Raw genomic sequence first — 18,327 nt, forward strand, 5'->3', positions numbered from 1 at the left:
CAGCTTGTGCACACTTGTAGCCAATGTACTCCAATTGGAGTCATGCTGTCTTGGGACCCTAACTTGTGTATGTCTCCTGGGCTTGATGAACATCAAAATGAAACACCGTCAGGGCCTATAGGCTTCTTCAGTGGAGAGTTTGTGTCTGATTATCTGTGTGCCCCAGGAGCTGGCCCGGAGGAGAGCCTTTGATTGCATATTGAAAAGAGGAAAACAATGAGTGGATGAAAGGGTGGATGGGTCACCTGCTCCTAGGACTTCAGTGATTCTGGAATTTGGAGCCCATTTCAACAGACCATTTTCATTGTCCAGAATTTACTGACCTCCTATTTTGTATACAAAGGTCTGTTAGGCAAGTAGAATTGCTGGTGGAATTTAAGAGAATTATAAGAGTCCCACTGTGTAAAGAAGGGGTAACAAGCATTCAGGAAAATGTACCGGGCACTTCTGCTTGGGCCTGTATTTCAACAACGCCCTCCTGGTTGCTGCTTTTCTGCACATCCTGACCCTGCAGCTGACATCTCTGAAGTGTGTGACTGTTGGTGCTGAACCCTTGTCGATAGCAGTGCCTGAAACTCTGAAGTCATTCCCTGCACCCCTGTTATCTGATTAACCTCCTATAGCAACTTCCGGAGTAAGCCAGCAGACTGAACCACATTCCGCTCCTCTTCCATCCCAGGACTCCAGTAAACGGATGGGAAAGGCAGTATAGCACAAACCATCACAGCAAAGAAAAGCAGAGGCCACCATCTGACAGAAGAGAGATGCCACCTCTTTCTGGAGGATGGAAGTGGATGGAAGTATCATTGAAGGAACAAAGCAGCAGGAGCCAGAACTGGAACAAATGGAGAGTCTCAACCGAAAGCAGAATGCTTGACCGAGTCTAGGACTTGGAGATGGAGGGTGGGAGTGAGGAGTTGGCTGGAAAATAATGAGAAAAGTCAAAGGCTCATCCAACATGACTGACCATGCACTTGAAAGACCCAGAAAAACAGAAAAACTGACCCTGGCAGAAAATTGAGATAGTTATAGAATTCTGTATACAGCCACTTGGTGTTATTTGACACACTTGGCACCTAAAATAGTACCAACCAGAGAGGTCAGAGTATACAAACCTGTCCCAGCCCCTGGGTATCCTGAAGAATTAACTTAGAGAGTGATCCTACATATGTCCCTTTTTGCAACTGACCTGAGGAGCCCACTGGGACAGACAGTGACCTGCTGCGTGTGGGGCTTCTTGATATTATGGGAGAGCCCGCTGTGGATGAGCCTCTGAATGCTGGCTCTCTGTGCATCTCCCATCCAGAGGGATAGAGGGAAGGATGTGGTCCTGTCTACTTTCTCCTTTCCTCTCTTCCTTTTTTGGAGGGGGCAGGGATTCTGTGAAAGAAAAAGGGATAGAGGACAATTACCTATCTGCTCAAACCATGTGGTGGTTGTCCCCCAACCCCTTAGCAGGAGGAAGGCCCGGCCTGTACGCAGTCTCCATCTGTCCTGACAACACCCACCCCTCATCAGGGCCTGAGCAGTGAGCCTGGGTTTCCTGAACCAGAGAGGTAATTTTTACAGCAACCCTCTGATGTAGAGGTTAATATTCTCATTTTTAGAATGGGGAAACTGAGGCTCATATCCAAATCTGTAATAATCCTCAGGACATGCATAGTGACCACAACCTTGAACATAACGATCATGGAAGAGAAGCTGACTGCCCACCTGCTGGGGTAACTTAGCCCTAATCTAGCAGCCACTTAGCTACAATTTGAAGTCATGTCTGAAGACACTTTTGTTTTTAGAGGTGAAATTTCAGCAAAAGAAACTGTTTTTACAATTAAAACAAAATGCTGGGTAGTGAAAGAGCAGAGCAGTTTCCCCCTGCATCCAGCCTTTGACAGCTTAACACATAAGATCATGTGAACCCTACAAGCAAGGCTGTCGAAGGATCCAGATCTGGAGCCCTGTTTCCCGGGTGGAGAGGTGTAAAAGTGTGATCTTGAGGCTCTCAGTTTAAGGCATTTGAATCTTGTAACTACACATTCTGTCGTGATGGAGCTTCCTATAGATTGTTTACTCAACCTAAGCACCATTGTAAGGGGGCTTTGCTTCCTGAGAGTATAGGGGAGCCAGACACTGTTGTCCTTAGAGCTCTGCTGGGCTCCCCCACACCCCTCCAGGATATCTCAGCCCAGAAACTGCTTCTGCTCAGGGATGACAGAGGATGGAAGCAGCAGGAATCACCTCCCCAGTGGGAGCTTCTTGCATGGGGCGTTTCTTGGGGGTCCTCAGGCAGGCACCACACCCTCGGGACATAGAGGGCTCAGGATCTGACAGGAGTGGCCATCTCCATGAGGGTCTTTTTCTGAGCTCCAAACCTAGCCTAGTGGTCTCCTAGTATGCCCTGGGCCCACAGCATCACCTGGGTACTCATTGGAAATGCAAATCCTTGGGCCCCACCCCAGCAATGGGTGATCACCCCCAGCCCTCCTGGCGATTCTGGCACACTGGAGTTTGAGAACTGCTGCCACAGGTGTCTTGTGCCCCTGGGCCTGGGAGATTTTCTATGTGCCCTGGAGATTGACTGCCACCGGTCAAACCCGGGGAATTGTTCCCTTTAGAGTGTGCAGAGCACGCAGAGCAAGAATTGTCTGAAAGGCTATACCATCTTGGTAGATTGATTTCAGCCCTTGCAACCAGTCACCCCAGCCAAAAAATAAGCAGGTGGCTCACATTTTGGAAAGGATTACCCAGCACCTCAAATCCACATCTAAGCCCATGCTCTCCAGAAGCTATATTGAGCCTCCCGAGAGACACAGATGCTGACAAGGATGGGCCCCCCGGACTTGCCTGTAAATAGCTAGGATTTTCTTGGAAAGAAGGCAAGGGCTAACTCCTTGCAGGCCAAGCATCCTCAAGTGTCGTCGACCGGCAGCACGCTCCGGCAGTCCCATGCACCTTGCTGGACTCCCAACTGACTTTGACTTCGTCCCTGAAAAAAAGGAAATCAACTTCAAATGTTGCATCTACTTAAACTTTGGATGTGTGAAGTCTAAACCAGTGCTGGTTGGGGCCTTGCTACTGAGAAAGCATGCACATTTTCTTTATGTTATGTTTTAGGAGCGATGGCAAGAATCACCGTGAAAACTGCCCCCCGACCTGCCTATGCTTGTCCAGGGCAAGAGCATCTCCTGCTGGGTACTGAGCAACCCTGAGGACACCTGGTGCTGGTCTGGCTGTGCAGGGGCTCACTTAAGCCACCGTCTTGCCTTGTTCTCACTTTTTTCTTTCGCACCAAGATCCTTCTTTCAGGAGACTGTTGGAAGGAGAAGAAATTTGCTCATCTAGGAATGTGTGTGCCCTCCCTCCCAGTGAGTCCCTTGGCCTGCCCCTTCCTGAAGCACCTTCCACACCTGTCTTTCCTGCTTCTAGGTGAATTCCTGGTCTGGCAGATTTCAAACACAAGCTTTACCTCCTAGCCCTCATCTCCTAGCCACACAACAAGTGACCTTCTGAAATTCTAGCGTGAATTCTCCCTTGACATCTCTTTTCCTCAAAGACAGCATTTCTAGTGTTCTTTAGCTTCTCTATTCTGAATGTCGCCACATTCTTGCAAACCTAGCATGCTTTTGGAAGAGGCCTTACCCTCTCCAGGAGGCCTCCCAGTGACCCCAGTCCTGGCTGAAGCCAATCAGGGGAGATAGTCAGCCAGCCCGGGTCTGCGAGGCAGAAGGTGAGGGGCTGCTCCCAGCTCTGCCAGACACTATGTGGCCTCAGATTTGTCAGGTGCCGTCACTGGAGCTGGAGGAAGCTGTCTGGACCAAGTGGGATGTTAACTTAGAGCATTTAGAAACTGTTTAATCAAGAGACTCTAACTGAGGTACCAGACAGAGAACAGGTGGTCAAGCCAGAGATTATTGCTGAATGCGGGCGTGGTTAAAAAATAATAGGAAGCCAATGTAGGGAGAGTCTAGAGCTGAGAGTACCTGAGAGATGGGAACCCACAGGGGGATAGCTCAGGGTGATATGAAAGAGGCCAGGGTGCGGGGCCAGCTCTACAGGTGTTGGCCCTGTGACTGTACCAGAAACAGACTGGAGACTGTCACACTGGAGCTCTGGAATGCAAAGGAGCAGATGAAGATTGGCAGCACACACGTGGCCCCACAGACCCGCAGAGTTGGTCCCAGGGCATTTGCTGAGCATGCTGGTTGAGCAAAATTTTGGATCTTTCCTTCCACAGTTCTTCGCTCCTATAATTTTGCATCGAGCAACTTTACAGCAGTCAGCCAGCTGTGCAGACCGTGAATCTAGGCAGCAGCTCCTCAGCATGTTCCAGGTGCAAGGGACGCTGCGGCAGGCGGTCTACCTCCATGTCATTCTCGGCTGGTCTGCCCTGGCAAGAGGTTGCAGTGATGCCAGACTGTCTGGGTTTCTATGTGTTGCCTGATCTTCCAGCTCCTATAAGTCCACTCGCCTCCATTTGCTCCTCACGTGGCCTCTGGCTGCTGAAGCCCCCAGTCTTGCCCTTTACCTGTTTTTATGCTGACTTTGAACACGTTTGAGCTTTTCGCAAAATGCTGCCCTTTTCAGTTTTCGTAATGTTTGTTTTAGGACTAAATTTGCTCAGCACTTAGCATATCTTCAAGTCTTTATTGAAATATATTCAGTTATGCTGTCATTTTTGGACACCCAATAGTAATTTCCCATTAATTCTTTCCCAAAGAAATAAAAGGATACACAGGTGAGGCTTCAGGACTGTTGAGTATGAAGAACCCTCATTTACTTTTTGTATAGCATACCATAGTGCAAGTCCCGAGTGTGGTCCTGCCCAACAGCATCAGTGTCACCTGGGAACTTGTTCGATATGCGAATTCTCAGGCCCACCCAGACCTGCTGGGTCAGAAACTCTGGGGAGAGGATCCAGCAGTCTGGGCCTTGACAGGCCTCCTGGTGAGGCAGGTGCACGTGCGTGTTGAAGAACCACTGCGGTTTGGAAGCAGAGGATTCTGACTCAGTTGGTGAGCCATGGGCCCGAGCATTCACCTCTAGGAAGTCTGCTGTTCAGCCAGCTCTGCTCCATGCCCTGCCCCTGTCGGAGGGGGCTGTAAGGAGGGAAGCACCTTGCTAGCACCCATCCAGGCATCAGAAGAAAGAGCAAACTCAGCTTGGCCTGGGTTATCTGGTTGTAGAATCCTTTACACCCAAAGGTATAGAGCAGTGAGGAAAACCCAGTTCTTGTTCTGGAAGTATTCAGTGTAGGGGGAAAAAAGTGGAAGGCCTTTTCAACAATTTAACTAGTAAATAATTAAATACCTAGTGTTTACTATACCGTGAACTTAGATATGTTATTTTACAAAATGTAAGATTTTGTGCATTTTTGAAAGGAAAAACAAGAGGTCACTACCATTTCCCACTTTTCTTGCACTGACTTGGGCTGTGCTGCCCAGAGCCACCCAGGGTCAGGACTTCTGTCCGCTGCCCTCAGACATGCCTTGTGGAAAGAGTTTGAGAGACAGGGGCTCTTCTTGGGCTGGATCTCCCTAACTAAGGAACCGGGGCCTGTTCCCAGCCACGCCTGGATGGGCTCTGGGCTTCTTGACCTCGGCAGGGAGGTCAGTGTGGTTTCTGCTGTGTCTTCTGAGATTGTTGGCTGTTCCAACCAAGATACAGGTGACCCGCGCAGCTCTGAGGGGAACATGAATCGTGTGACATTGTGGCCACGCCAGGAGGTGTGCAGAAGCTGGCCTCACTACCCGCCTGTGGCCTCTGCCTCAGGCAGCTCTAGAAGGGGCCAGACCTCAGGCCTCAGTGTGACTTCTGTGGGCACTTTTGCCTTCGTGGGTCCCCTCTTCCATAATAAATACTAAAAACTATATTTGATGACTGTGTAGGTTTAAAGACAAATATCATACAATCTGGATTCTGTTCAGTTTTTCTCTTCTGATTTTAAAATGAATTAAAATATTTTCTTGGGCCTCTGAAAGTGTCGTGGGCCCCAGGCACCATGCCCGCTGGGCCGAATGGAGAAGTCGGCCCTGCAGGGTATCCTCTTCGAAGATCCCTCTGCGTCTCACACACAGAATAACCCAGCCCTCTGGTTGTTTAGAAAATCGGCTGCGATGGCATCATCGGGTCTGCAGCTAAAGAAGATCGGTGCGGGGTCTGCAGCGGCGACGGCAAGACCTGCCGCGTGGTGAAGGGCGACTTCAGCCACTCCCGGGGGACAGGTGAGTACAAGGCCCAGAGGAAGGGGGGCCGTCACCACTCCTGGGGAACAGATGAGTGTGAGGCCCAAGGAGTTGCTGCAGCTACAGGACAACCTGTGCGTGTTGTATATTTTATTTCCTTTGACCAAAAGCCAGTGATTGCATGCCTTCCCTGCATTTCATATTTAAGGGCTTGTTGATAATAGATAGATGACCTGGCACTTCAGTTTCATGATTTCTGAAAGGCAAAGAAAGACATTTTAGCCAGAATGTCTTTAGGTTCCTAGAAGAGAATCGTTTGCCTGTGGCGCTCAGTGGCACAGCCCCCAGGTCCTTGAATCTCGCAGTAGCTACCCTGCCTGCCAGCTCCCATTGGAACTTCATGTCAGCCCATCTTCTGAGGTGCACACAGAAGGCAGCAAAGACGCTTTGCTACATCATTTTTACCTGTAGATGGAAGAGCTGCTCGCTTTCTGAGTTTTCTGTCAGTAAAAGTAACATAGCATTTACACGCATCCCTAAAATGCACATGAAGCCATCTGTTCCAGGAAGTCTGAGATGCCTCTACCAACTGTGACTGCAGAGTGACTAAGTATCCTATTTCCCAAAGGTACGCCCCCCACCCCCACCCTGCAACACCATGCTTAGAGAGGTTCATCAAAGTTCAGTTGATGGCCTTCTTAATCTTTCTGCCTGAACCCTCTTCACAGATGTAGGCTGCTTTACCCAGAGGTAGGAGATGGTTTCTGATCTCCTGTCCTGGAGGACGTCAGCCTTTGATGTCCAGGGAAGTTATCTAGGTTGGTACTTAACGAGGGGAGCATGAGGCAGGCAAGTCATCCGGAGGGTGAGCTCTTCTCGAAGCCTTAGTGAGTGTCCCCTCACCCAGTGTCACCAAGAGCAACGTCACCAAGATAACTTGTTGGGTGGACTGAGCTGAAAAGTTTATATGCTAATTTCCACAGTTGCTTTGTATAGAAGCTTTTCAGTTCAGTCCCAGCCAATAAGAGAACAGAGTCACAGTTATTCCTCCCCGGCCCACAGAGCAGACCTCTGGGCTAAGACAACAGGAGTCTGTTCTTGCTTCCCCTTTTCTCTGTGTGGAGAGAAGACCTGGTCTGGAGGAAACGTTCCTTCTGGATATCTTGTGGAAAGGGCAACCTACTGCACAAACATTTTGCAGGATCTTGTTTTAGCAAAACCAGAGGCAAGTGCGAGTGCAAAATTGAATTTAAAAATTACGTTTCAGGCCCAGTAAGGTCTGGTTTCAGGATTTAAAGTCAGGTGCCCAGTCTGTGAAACAGGAAGCTTGTGTGAGAATCTGTGCTTGCTGCATGGCTCTTGAGGTAAACTGAAGACGATGCTGCTGGAGCAAGTCAATTAGGGGGAAAATGCCCTCCGAAGCTCCGCCGTCCAGTACAGTAACCACCAACCGCCTGAGTCTCTTCAAATTTTAATTGTAATTAATTAAAATTAAACGTACTTAAAAATTCAGCCCTCAGTCCCACTAGTGCCATTTCAAGTTCTCTGTTGCCGCATGTGGCCAGTGGCTCCTGTGTTGGAGAGCACAGAGAAAGCACATTTCCATCCATTGCAGAACGTTCTCTCAGATGACACTCCTCTGGCACTTTGGTAGTTTCTTCTGTTTGTTTTGACATCTCTGGTGCCGCTTTCCCTATTTGGACCCCAGCTCCAGTTTGCCATGGGACTTGGGCCTTGCCTACTGCAGCTGGGCCAGCAAGGGCAGTTAGGAACAAAACCTCTGCAGGTGGCAAGTGTTTACTGTTGATTAAAAAAAAAAAAAGGAAGAATTAGAACCTTTTATTTAAACAGAATGTTGTGCTGAGCTCCAAGAAACCGACAACAATTTCTCCATTCTAGGGAAGACAGGTCGAGCACAACCATGCCTACTCCTTTCCCCTGGGCGATTCTGTAGAACACTGAGGAAGGTTCCACGACACACCTTTAAAAACCTCCACTGTCTGCCCCACAGCAGCTCAATTCCGAGAGAACCCAGCTTGGAGCAGAAGCATTCTCTTTTTCTTCCCAGGGTCTAGTCATTTGTTGGCCTTTGATCTTGGCACAAGCAGATCCATTGCTCCAATTGCAGTAGCGTCCTTTACTTCTGCTCTCCCCTCTCTCCATGCCTCACCCCGCCCACGCACAGGAAGGAAGTGGCTGTGACGTGCAGCCCCCCTCCTGGGGAGGTCAGTCTCCCATGGAAGGGCAGACAGCCAGTGGAAGCCTTCTAGGGTAGCTGTCCTCACCCTGGCTTGGGACTTAGTGTGCTTCCTTCCAGCTTCTCGGGCTCAAAAGCCTTAGCAAACCTTCATAGAAAGACAAGCACAAGTTAGCTTCACCCACCTGTAAAGGTTCTGTCTTTCTGAGCAGTTGCCAGATGTCTCACATTCTTTTTAAAGTCTCAAGCTGTTTTTTTCCAAATCCTCATGGTTGGGATCTGTGGGCTTAAGCTCATATCAATGTGGATTCTGTTTATTGAAGATGTGCATGGAATGCTCACTCACACATGAGTGAATCACTATCTACTATAGTTTCATCAAATACAAACCTGCAATCATGATCTGCCATTCTAGAATGCACATATAAAGATACTGGCAAATGGTCACCCATGAGTCCATTCACCCAATAAACATTTATTCCTTGCTACTACATTTTAAACACAAGGTATACAGAAATAAAAGTTAACTGTCACCAAGTTGGTCATAGTCGAGGGAGGGGATCCCCAGGCAAACAGCATGAGTCCATGTGTGAGACAGAGGTCACTCAGCGGGGGGTGCTCTTGGGCCCCAAATTCTTGTGGGGCACCTCGCCGAGGCCTGCGGGCAGATGAGGGTGATGCCCAGCCCTAAAGGACAAGCAGAAATTAACTGAAAGTGGAGGCGGGGGAAGGACATTCAGGCTGAAGGAAAAACCCAACTTAGAAATGGTATAACAGCCCCAGGTCATGTAACCTCTAGGCGACTCCAAGTGAGAATGGATGGATTCGCTAATACTGGCAGTTTAGATAGGCAGGTAACTTTCATCTCTGCCCAACTTGAAAGACGTGGGGGGAAAAGAGGAATGTCTTATCATCCTTGAGGGTGAATATCAAAGAGAAATACCATACCAGGAAGATAAAAAGGAATCAAATGCAGGATTTTTGCCCAGCTATACAAAGTCCTGACCTTTGCCTGAACTCTCCTGGGTCCTTTTATGTAAGTGCTTGAGCTGAGACTCCAGAGCAGACCCACCCAGGGATAGTGTCCACGCCCCCCAGGAGGTCCCCCTGTCATGTCCTTGAGAGGTCCCAATGCAGTGAGTAGGGATATGGCATCCTGAGTGTAGGTTGTTTCTGACCTTCTGGCCTGTTGCCTCCCAACTTTGAACAAGTGAGGTCCTCAGCAACTCAACAATAGGAGGAATCAACTCCAATTGGCTATCACATTACTTTTCTGGTGGATGGGCTTCAAAATGCTCAAGCCTTTGGTTGAGTTGGAACAGTTGAGTTTTTATAATTTAGTAATTTGAAAGTTCTTGGTGTGATGCTTTCACTTCATTCATGAAATTGTCATTTTAACATTATTATCTTTATTCCATGCTGTTCTTCGACACTAGAAAGGTAACTAGTGGCCATGGACATCCAGGACACACCTGAACTGAAGTCCCCACCAAGAGCCAACCACAGTGCCCCATGGGCTCCGAAGCCCTCTGCACTTTGTTCTCAAAGAGAACATTCCTCAGTCAGTTCTTAAAAGGGAGGGTGACGTGATCTATCCCTTTTGAATGTGGATAGATCCATGTGTCACATTTATTCCATAATTACCTTTAGAACCTCTGCCACGTGCCAACTTCTATGCTGCAGTCTCTAGGTGCGGGGTGTGGAGGTTTCGTTACTGTTACTTGATGATGACACATAATGACTCTTCTTTCCACTGTGATTAGGAACTGTAGTATCAGTTCCTGAAATATACACGTAAACCAATTACAATGTATTTCTTTTCCTCAGTCAAGAATAATCTGTGTACGAAGGTGTCCACATGTGTGATGGCAAAGGCCGTTCCCAAGTGCTTCTCATGTAAGACGTTTGAATAATATGCACAGTCCTAGTGGTGACGTGCCTGGTGTGGGGTCCTTGCCTTGCTTATATGCCTGAAGCTTTTCTGAGTGGAGTCAATGGGAGTTGAGTCATGCATGAAGCCATGGATAACGTTACCGCCGTTTATCATTTATCACTTATATATAATTGATATTTGAATTGCCAAAAAGAAAAACTATAGAATAAAACCAATTTTAAACCTATAAAAGATAAAAAGTCATGAGATTGGAGGCATGCCCTAATATGCCAGGGGTACATCTTCGTTCTCCTCAGCCACACGTGGCACTTTGGCAGAAAATACTAAGACATGCCAGAAAATTTAGCCTCAGATGGCACTTTCCTCCATAGGAAAATTTCCATATTACAGGATTGGATTACCCAAAGGGCAGAGGGCACTTGGTAACACCCTCCTGCTCTTCATGCTGGAGATGAAGGTCATGGCCTTGCTTTGGCCCACCTGCGCTGACCTCACATTCTGAGAGCTGAACAGGAGCATTGGTCTAGCTTCATGGGCTTCCCGAACAATGAGTGCTTTTCAGTTAGACCCAGCACAACTTTGAGGGCTAAACATAAAGATAGTAATATTCTCATAAACGACTTTCGTAGAAAGGGAAAACTATAAACTTAGACAACAATCTCCCCAAGCATTTTATAAGATAACTACAAAAAAAAAAAACTTTGATTTTTCTTTTTTTTTGAGGAAGATTAGCCCTGAGCTAGCTACTGCCAGTCCTCCTCTTTTTTGCTGAGGAAGCCTGGCCCTGAGCCAACATTGTGCCCATCTTCCTCTACTTTATATGTGGGACGCCTACCACAGCATGGCGTGCCAAGCGGTGCCATATCTGCACCTGGGATCCGAACCAGCGAACCCCAGGCCGCCGAGAAGCGCAACGTGCGAACTTAACCACTGCGCCACCGGGCCAGCCCCCTCTTTTTTTTTAATGTGTTTGCTACAACCTTGTGAAAGAGTCCCGGTCCACACAGCCAGGTCTTTACCTGTATTCCATCGTGGTACCTTACCAGCTCGATGGTTTTCTTCCAAAGTTAATGCTACTGGAAGAACAAGGGGAAAAAAATGTGACCCCCAAATCATGTGAAAGCAATGTACTTGGGAAATTCAGACAAAAATTATTTCACAGGGAAATGTGCTCATTTTCTCATAATATTAACTATTCAGAAGATTTGAGACAGGTTTACAGTCAGCATCACTTTGAAGTTGTCCTTAAGGCAAAAATGGCATCTCCTAAAACAGCAGCAAAGGCATTGAATTTTATCCCTGGCTTCCTCATGAAACCAAATCATGTCCCTCTAACTGGGTGTCTCCTGCTTGATGGCAGAGACTAGAATGGAAAATCATTCCAAGGATAAAGTCTTGCTACCTTACCTAAAATGTGACTCTATCCTGTGACTTCTTAGAGTGGGTCCTAATCATAGTTCATGCCCAGTCAACAGGGTGGTGTCTGGTGTCTGCATGGGGGTCTGCTGGTGTCTGGGGGATGACAAGGTGCTTTGGGACTTGGTGATGGGAGTCATTCCCCAGCTGGTCACTCTTCAAACCAGCCTCGGAGTGGGCTTTGAGCTCTAGGTGAGAGTAGGAGCTATTGGAAACAGGACAATGAGTTAGAGGTGGTTTCTTTGGTCCATGGACAGAGGACCTGCCTTTCATTTCAGGTGTTTCTCCTTCCTGGTTCCCTCCTTATCGTGAGTAGAGAAGCTCGTCTTAGAAAGAAAGGTTAGCAGAGCCTGTGCACAATGACCCCCCGGCCCTGTTACTCAGAGGTCACCTGAGGATGAGCCTCACCTGAGTTGCATGTCTGCCCTGAACTTTTCACTGCTCATCAGCCTTTGCTCCCACAGGTACAAGAGAAGAGAGGAAACAGGTACCTTTCATTTTGCTGCTTGTGCCAAAGTTAAGCTTAAAAATAGACATGGTGACTATGCATTGGTGGCAAATGTATCTTGTTGTGGAATGTGGAAAATTAACTAATCTGGACCATGGCAGATGTGTCTGTTGCCTCAGATTCTGCAGCCTGGTGATGCTAACACCAGGGTTCGTTAGTCACAAAACAGGAAGATTCCACATACCAGCAGCTTCTTTCAGAGAACAGTTTGATTCTTCAAGCAGATCCTATTCCTATGTCTGATTTGTGGCTTAAATGACGATGCCTCCAAAAAAGGTTTTAATCACATTGACCCTAAACAACTTTGTCTCTGTTTTTGACACTTTACTATTTTATATGCCTGGAATCCAATAATTCTTCAAACTCCCCTAGAAGGAATGGATTTCACTAAGAGAAATTTGTGGTACAAAATCCAGTGCTGTAATCCTAGAAGATGGATTTTGTTAGTTTGTTTTGGTGGGGAGAGGAGGGCAGGTTTTGTGGCCAAACTTCTTACGTAGGGAAGCATTTCTAAAGCAAAAACTATTTTTAATAAAAAAATCTTGCCTTACCCTATAAGGACTGGACAGTGCAGGGGCTGTGTGCAGGCTGCTCGGGCAAGTCAGTGTTGCTGTCCCCAAGTCACAGTGGTTGGAAGGGATCGTACTGGAGGGAGGATCACTCCCCAGTTGGTTAAAGTCGTCCTGCCTGGGAATCAGGACGGATCAGGGCACGAGAAGCAGACAACTGCTGCTGTCAACTGGACTCTGTTTACCTCTCTGGAGTCTCCCCAAGCGTCATGTAGAACATTTATTCATAAATATCTGAGGCTGGATCTATAGTAATATTGTCTAAGCATTTGCTATCAAGACTGAAGAACACTGCTGAACTTTCCGTTCAAGATGGCTGGTTAAACACAAGGGCTTATCTCCTTGTCTTCCCAAGATCACCTTAAAGTGAATGAGAAGGAACTTATTAAAAGGTCCAGGAGAACAAGGACACCTCAGGTGGATGTTCCTACCTGTGTGCATCACACTAAATAGACTTGGTTTTGCTGCAGTAAACAAGCAAACAAACAAAACACAGTGCAGAAATCCCCCACATCTCAGTGGCTTAACACAAAAGTTTCTTTCTTGCTCATGCTGCCTGTCCAACATGAGCTGGCAGGAGGCTCTCCATATTGTGGCCACCTGTGGACCTAGGCTGACAGAGATTTTATTGTTCACACGCTGCGACTGTCACCTTGGCAGGAAAAAGGGAACTCATCAAATCAGGCCCTAGTGCTCCTAAAGGTCTTACACCCACGTCACTTTCACTCACGTTTTAAGGGTGAAAGTCAGTCACATGGTCACACAATTTAAAGAGGGCCGGGAAATGTATTCCTACCATGATTCCAGAGAGAGACGTGGAAATATTTCGTGGCCAGCACCATAGCACAGCACCTATAGCAAACTTCTCTGCAGTCCAGTATTTCGGTTGTCAGCACATAGCAATGGCTCCCTGCCCCTCAGCTAGGAGCCAGTCCTGACTGTCAGCAAACCACACCCAAATACGGAGACAACCCGTCTGTGGCATCCTTCTCAAAATCATCTGCAACGCAAGTGGGAAAGACTGAGATAACCTGAAAAGATGACCTATGCGAAGACCAAGATAACTCAAATAATAGAAGCTCAAAATCTCTAGTAACTATTCTTAGAAAGATTTGAGATGCTCTTTTGTCCATGAAACAAGTACAGAATGCTGTAAGAAGATACAGAGAACAAGATCTCAAATATTGAAACTATGACTATCATATTAAAACCATGTGATAAAAGGCACCATAAACAAACGAAAATTGACAGAAAAAAATGTTTACAAGTCTAGTAAGCAAAAAAATTTTAAGAGTCTAAAATATATTAAATATATATTAATAGACATTAAAATATATTTTAAAAAATAAAAACAAAAAGTAAGTAGAAAAATGGACAACACTTAGAAATGAGGCTGTTAACTGAAGAGGAAATGCAAATGGCCAGTAGGTATGTGATAAGATGCCAAGCCACACTGGTAATGAAGGAAATGCAAATTAAATCTACAGCATAACATTTTTTTCACCTATTAGATTAGCAAATAAGAGGATTGATAATTTCGAGTATTTAGAAGTCTGTGAATAAACACGTATTCTCCTATAATATTAGTTGACTTAGATTTTAGTTAAACCATTATGGAGGGCAATTTAGCTGTGCATTTAATATTTAAACTGCATGTGTATTTGACCCAGCAATTCTCACAGCTGGCCTGGTAAGACTTTGTATATATGCACAAGAAGACGTGCAAAGCTGTTAATTGCAGTATTGTTTCTTTCTTTTTTTTTTTTTAGCATCTTTGTAGAGATATAATTCAAGCACCATAAAATTCACCCATTTAAAATATACAATTCAGTGGGTTTTAGTACATGCACAGAGTTTTGCAACTATCACTACAATCATCCCAAAAAGAAACCTCACACCGATTAGCAGTCATTCCGCATTTCCCTCCTACCCCAACCGTAGGCAACTACTTTCTGTCTATGGTAAACATTTTATATAAGTAGTATCATACAATATGTGGTCCTTTGTGACTTGCTTCTTTAACTTGACATAATATTTTCAAGGTTCATCCATGTTGTAACATGTATCAGTGCTTCATCCTTTTTATTGCTGAATAATAATCCATTGTATGGTTATATCACATTTTTTAAATACGTTCATCAGCTGATGGATATTGGAGTTGTTTCCATGTTTTTTGGCTGATAATGCTGATATGAACATTTGTGTACAAGGTTTTGCATGAACATATGTTTTCATTCTTCTTGAATATGTACCTAGGAGTGGAATTGGTAGGTCATATGGTAATTCTGTTTAATTTTTTGAGGAACTACCAAACCCTTCTCAAAAGTGCCTGCAACATTTTTGTAGGGGAGGAAGACATTTCCTCTACCCACTCCGGGTCCTTCTGGCCAGACAACAAATTAAATTCACATAAGACAGAATAGCAGGAGAAAATTAAACAAAGCTTTATAACATTTATACATGGGAGGGACTGAGGCAAACTGAGTAACTCACCAAATTGGCGGAGGTCTCACCTTAAATACCAGCCTCAGCTAAAGACAAAGGAGGATGTTTGGGGTCGGAGGAGCCAGTTATGGGAGATTACCAGACAAGCACAGTAAACAAGAGTAAGGTTATTAGGTAGATTTATGTCCTTACCTTCTGCATTGGTAAGAGTTTCTAGAGATAGGGTCATCCCCCCTTCTTTCTGGTACAGAGAGGGAAACACCCTTATGGATGGAGATTTCCTTTACAAATCTAAGTGTCTCTTACAAAGGGTAACTTCTGTTTTTCAGGGTTTCTCTCATGTCTGCAGTTTTTAAAAGTAACAAGCCCAAAATAATCCTCACGCCAAAGAGACATGGCTTGGAGCGGCCAATTCCAATCCCCCACATTTTACATTCCTACTAGCAATGAATGAGGGTTCTGATTTCTCCACATTCTCTCCAGCACTTCTTATTGTCTGTTGTTTTTGTTACAGGCATCCTAGTGGGTCTTTTCTGTATGATCTGAGGTAGGCATCTACTTTCATTCCTTTGTATGTGGATATCCAGTTATCCCAACACTGTTGGAAGCACTATTCTTTCCCCCATTAAATATCCTTAGCACCTTTGTTTTTGAAACATCAATAAATGATTTATTTTCAAACTTTGAATTATATTCCATTGAAGAAATGTTTGTCCTTATGCCAGTACCGGTTGTCTTGGTTATTGTAGATGGCTAGAAAACTTTGAAATCAGAAAGTATCAGTTCACCAACTTTGTTCTTTTTGATTATTGTTTTGGCTATTCTGGGTTCCTTGCATTTCTCTATGAATTTGAGGATCAGCTTGTTATTTTTTGCAAGAAAAAAAAAAGAACCAGCTGGAATTTTGATATGAATTGTATTGAATCTGTAAATCAATTTGCAAAATATTCCCATCTTAACAATATTGTCTTATCCATGAACATGGAGTGTCTTTTCATTTATTTAGATCTTCTTAGATAAAATGTTTTTTAGTCTTTGGGGTAGAAATTTTGCACATCTTTTGTTAAATGTATTCCTAAGTATTTTATTCTTTTTGATGCTATTTAAGTCAAATTGTTTCTTTAATTTCATTTTGAACTGTTCATCCCTAATATATAGGAATGCAGTTGATTTTTGTATATTGATCTCATATCCTGCAACCTTGCTGAACCTGTTCTAATAGATTTTAGTGAATTCCATAAGATGTTTCTATACATAAGATCTTGACATCTGCAAAGAGAGAGAATTTTACTTCTTCCTTTCCAATCTGGATGCCTTTTAAAAATCTTTTTTCTTGACTAATTGACATAGAACTTCCAGTACAATGGTGAACAGAAGTAGGAAGAGTGGACATCCTTGGCTTCTTCTTGATCTTAGTGGAGAAAGCATTAAGGATTTCACCGTTGTCTGGTATTAGCTGTGGGGTTTTTGTAAGTGCTCTTTATCGGGTTGAGGAAGTTCTCTTTTATTCCTAGTTTGTTGAGTGTTTTTATCATGAAAGGGTGGTGTTGAATTTTGTCAAATGCTTTCTCTCCATCTATTAAAATGGCCCATGTTGTTTTTGTCCTTTATATAGTAATTACATTGATTAGTTTTTATATATTAAACCAACCTTGAATTCCTGGGGTAAATCATATTTGCTCATGGTGTATAATCCTTTTCATATGTTGCTGGATTAGATTGCAATATTTTTTTGAGAGATTTTGTGTGTGTGTTCATACATGATACAGCATTGTTTCTAATAGAAAATTTTCAAATAACATAAATGTCAATCATTAGGAGAATAGTTACATGAACTACATAGCAGTTGAAATGAAAGATAAAGTAAAGCTATACAAACTCACATGGATAGATCTCTAAGACATATCATGTTTTTTTAAAAAAGTGTAGTATAGTACAATATTTAGTCATAAGTTATTCTTAACACTTATGTAAAATATAGAGAAATATAAATATGAAAATACTACACAATATATTTTTTATTGTGTAGATATATGTATAAATAGTAGAATATCTGAATGAATGTACACCAAACTGATAATGACAGTTCTCGCAGGGGAAAGGAGTGGAATTAGGGAACTTGAGAATTACAGTATTACTACTTTTTAAAATTTTTTTAATTTTTTTTTTTTTTTTTTTTTTGGTGAGGAAGGTTAACCCTGAGCTAACATCTGTTGCCAATCTTCCTCATTTTTTTTTCCTCCCCAAAACCCTGGTACATAGTGTATATCCTAGTTGTATGTCCTTCTAGTTCTTCAATGTGGGATGCTGCTGCAGCGTGGCTTGATGAGCGGTGTGTAGGTCTGCACCCAGGATCCAAACCTGCGCTTCCTGGGCCACTGAAGCAGAGCACATGAATTTAACCCTTACGCTACTGAGCCGGCAGCTAAAATTCTTGCAATGAGAAAATACAAGTGTATTTGTGTAAATTTTTTACAAAAATAAAAATAGACTTGCTGATACACATAAACCTGTGTCCTAACAAATTTTACAATAAACCAAGGAAAAGTCCTGTTAGTTCTCAACACTATCTTGTCCCTCCCTACCACACAAACCTACTGTGAGCAGTTGGTATAGTCAGAACTTGTGTCACTTGAAGATTAGTAATAAATTTAGAAAGAGAATCAGCACAGGATTTATACAAGTATACTGCAACAGGGAAGAGGTAAAGAGACAAGGAGAACAAATGACTGATAAAAAAAAAATTACCAGCAAAATGTTACCAAGGAGAAGATGCAAATTGTGACCAAATGTTACTGCCATAAATTCCAAAAACTGGTTAAACAATAGCCTCAATAAAATAAGAACTTATAGCTAAGATACAGGACCTCAAGGAAGATACAACGAAGCAACAGAGGGAGATGAAACATGCCTTAGCAGAGCTGAAGAAAGATATACAGGAATAAAGTAAATCCATCGCAGAACCAAGTCCACATGGAAGCAAAGGAAAGTAACACTGCTGAGAACACAATATGAAGCGTGAAGGACAGAGTTGAGAAAAATGAGCAAAGCAATATGGAAATGAACGAAGAATCAAAGGATAAGAAATTAAGTACATGCTATGGAAGAAAAAGATCAAA

At 44.3% G+C, this 18,327-nt stretch overlaps 1 protein-coding gene across 1 annotated transcript in view; it reads left to right on the forward strand.

Annotated features, from left to right (window-relative positions):
- ADAMTS17 (ADAM metallopeptidase with thrombospondin type 1 motif 17) overlaps positions 1-18,327 on the forward strand; it is a gene marked incomplete at its 5' end in the record, with an annotated part of 338,230 nt that overhangs the window by 234,736 nt on the left and 85,167 nt on the right. The window contains 2 exons of the mRNA XM_046652771.1: positions 6,098-6,218; positions 10,204-10,272. Coding sequence (XP_046508727.1) covers positions 6,098-6,218; positions 10,204-10,272 — 190 coding nt within the window. The remainder of the gene's footprint in view (positions 1-6,097; positions 6,219-10,203; positions 10,273-18,327) is intronic.

The sequence above is a fragment of the Equus quagga genome, chromosome 2 (genome assembly GCF_021613505.1).
Source record: "Equus quagga isolate Etosha38 chromosome 2, UCLA_HA_Equagga_1.0, whole genome shotgun sequence".
In the NCBI taxonomy this organism is placed as follows: Eukaryota; Metazoa; Chordata; class Mammalia; order Perissodactyla; family Equidae; genus Equus; species Equus quagga.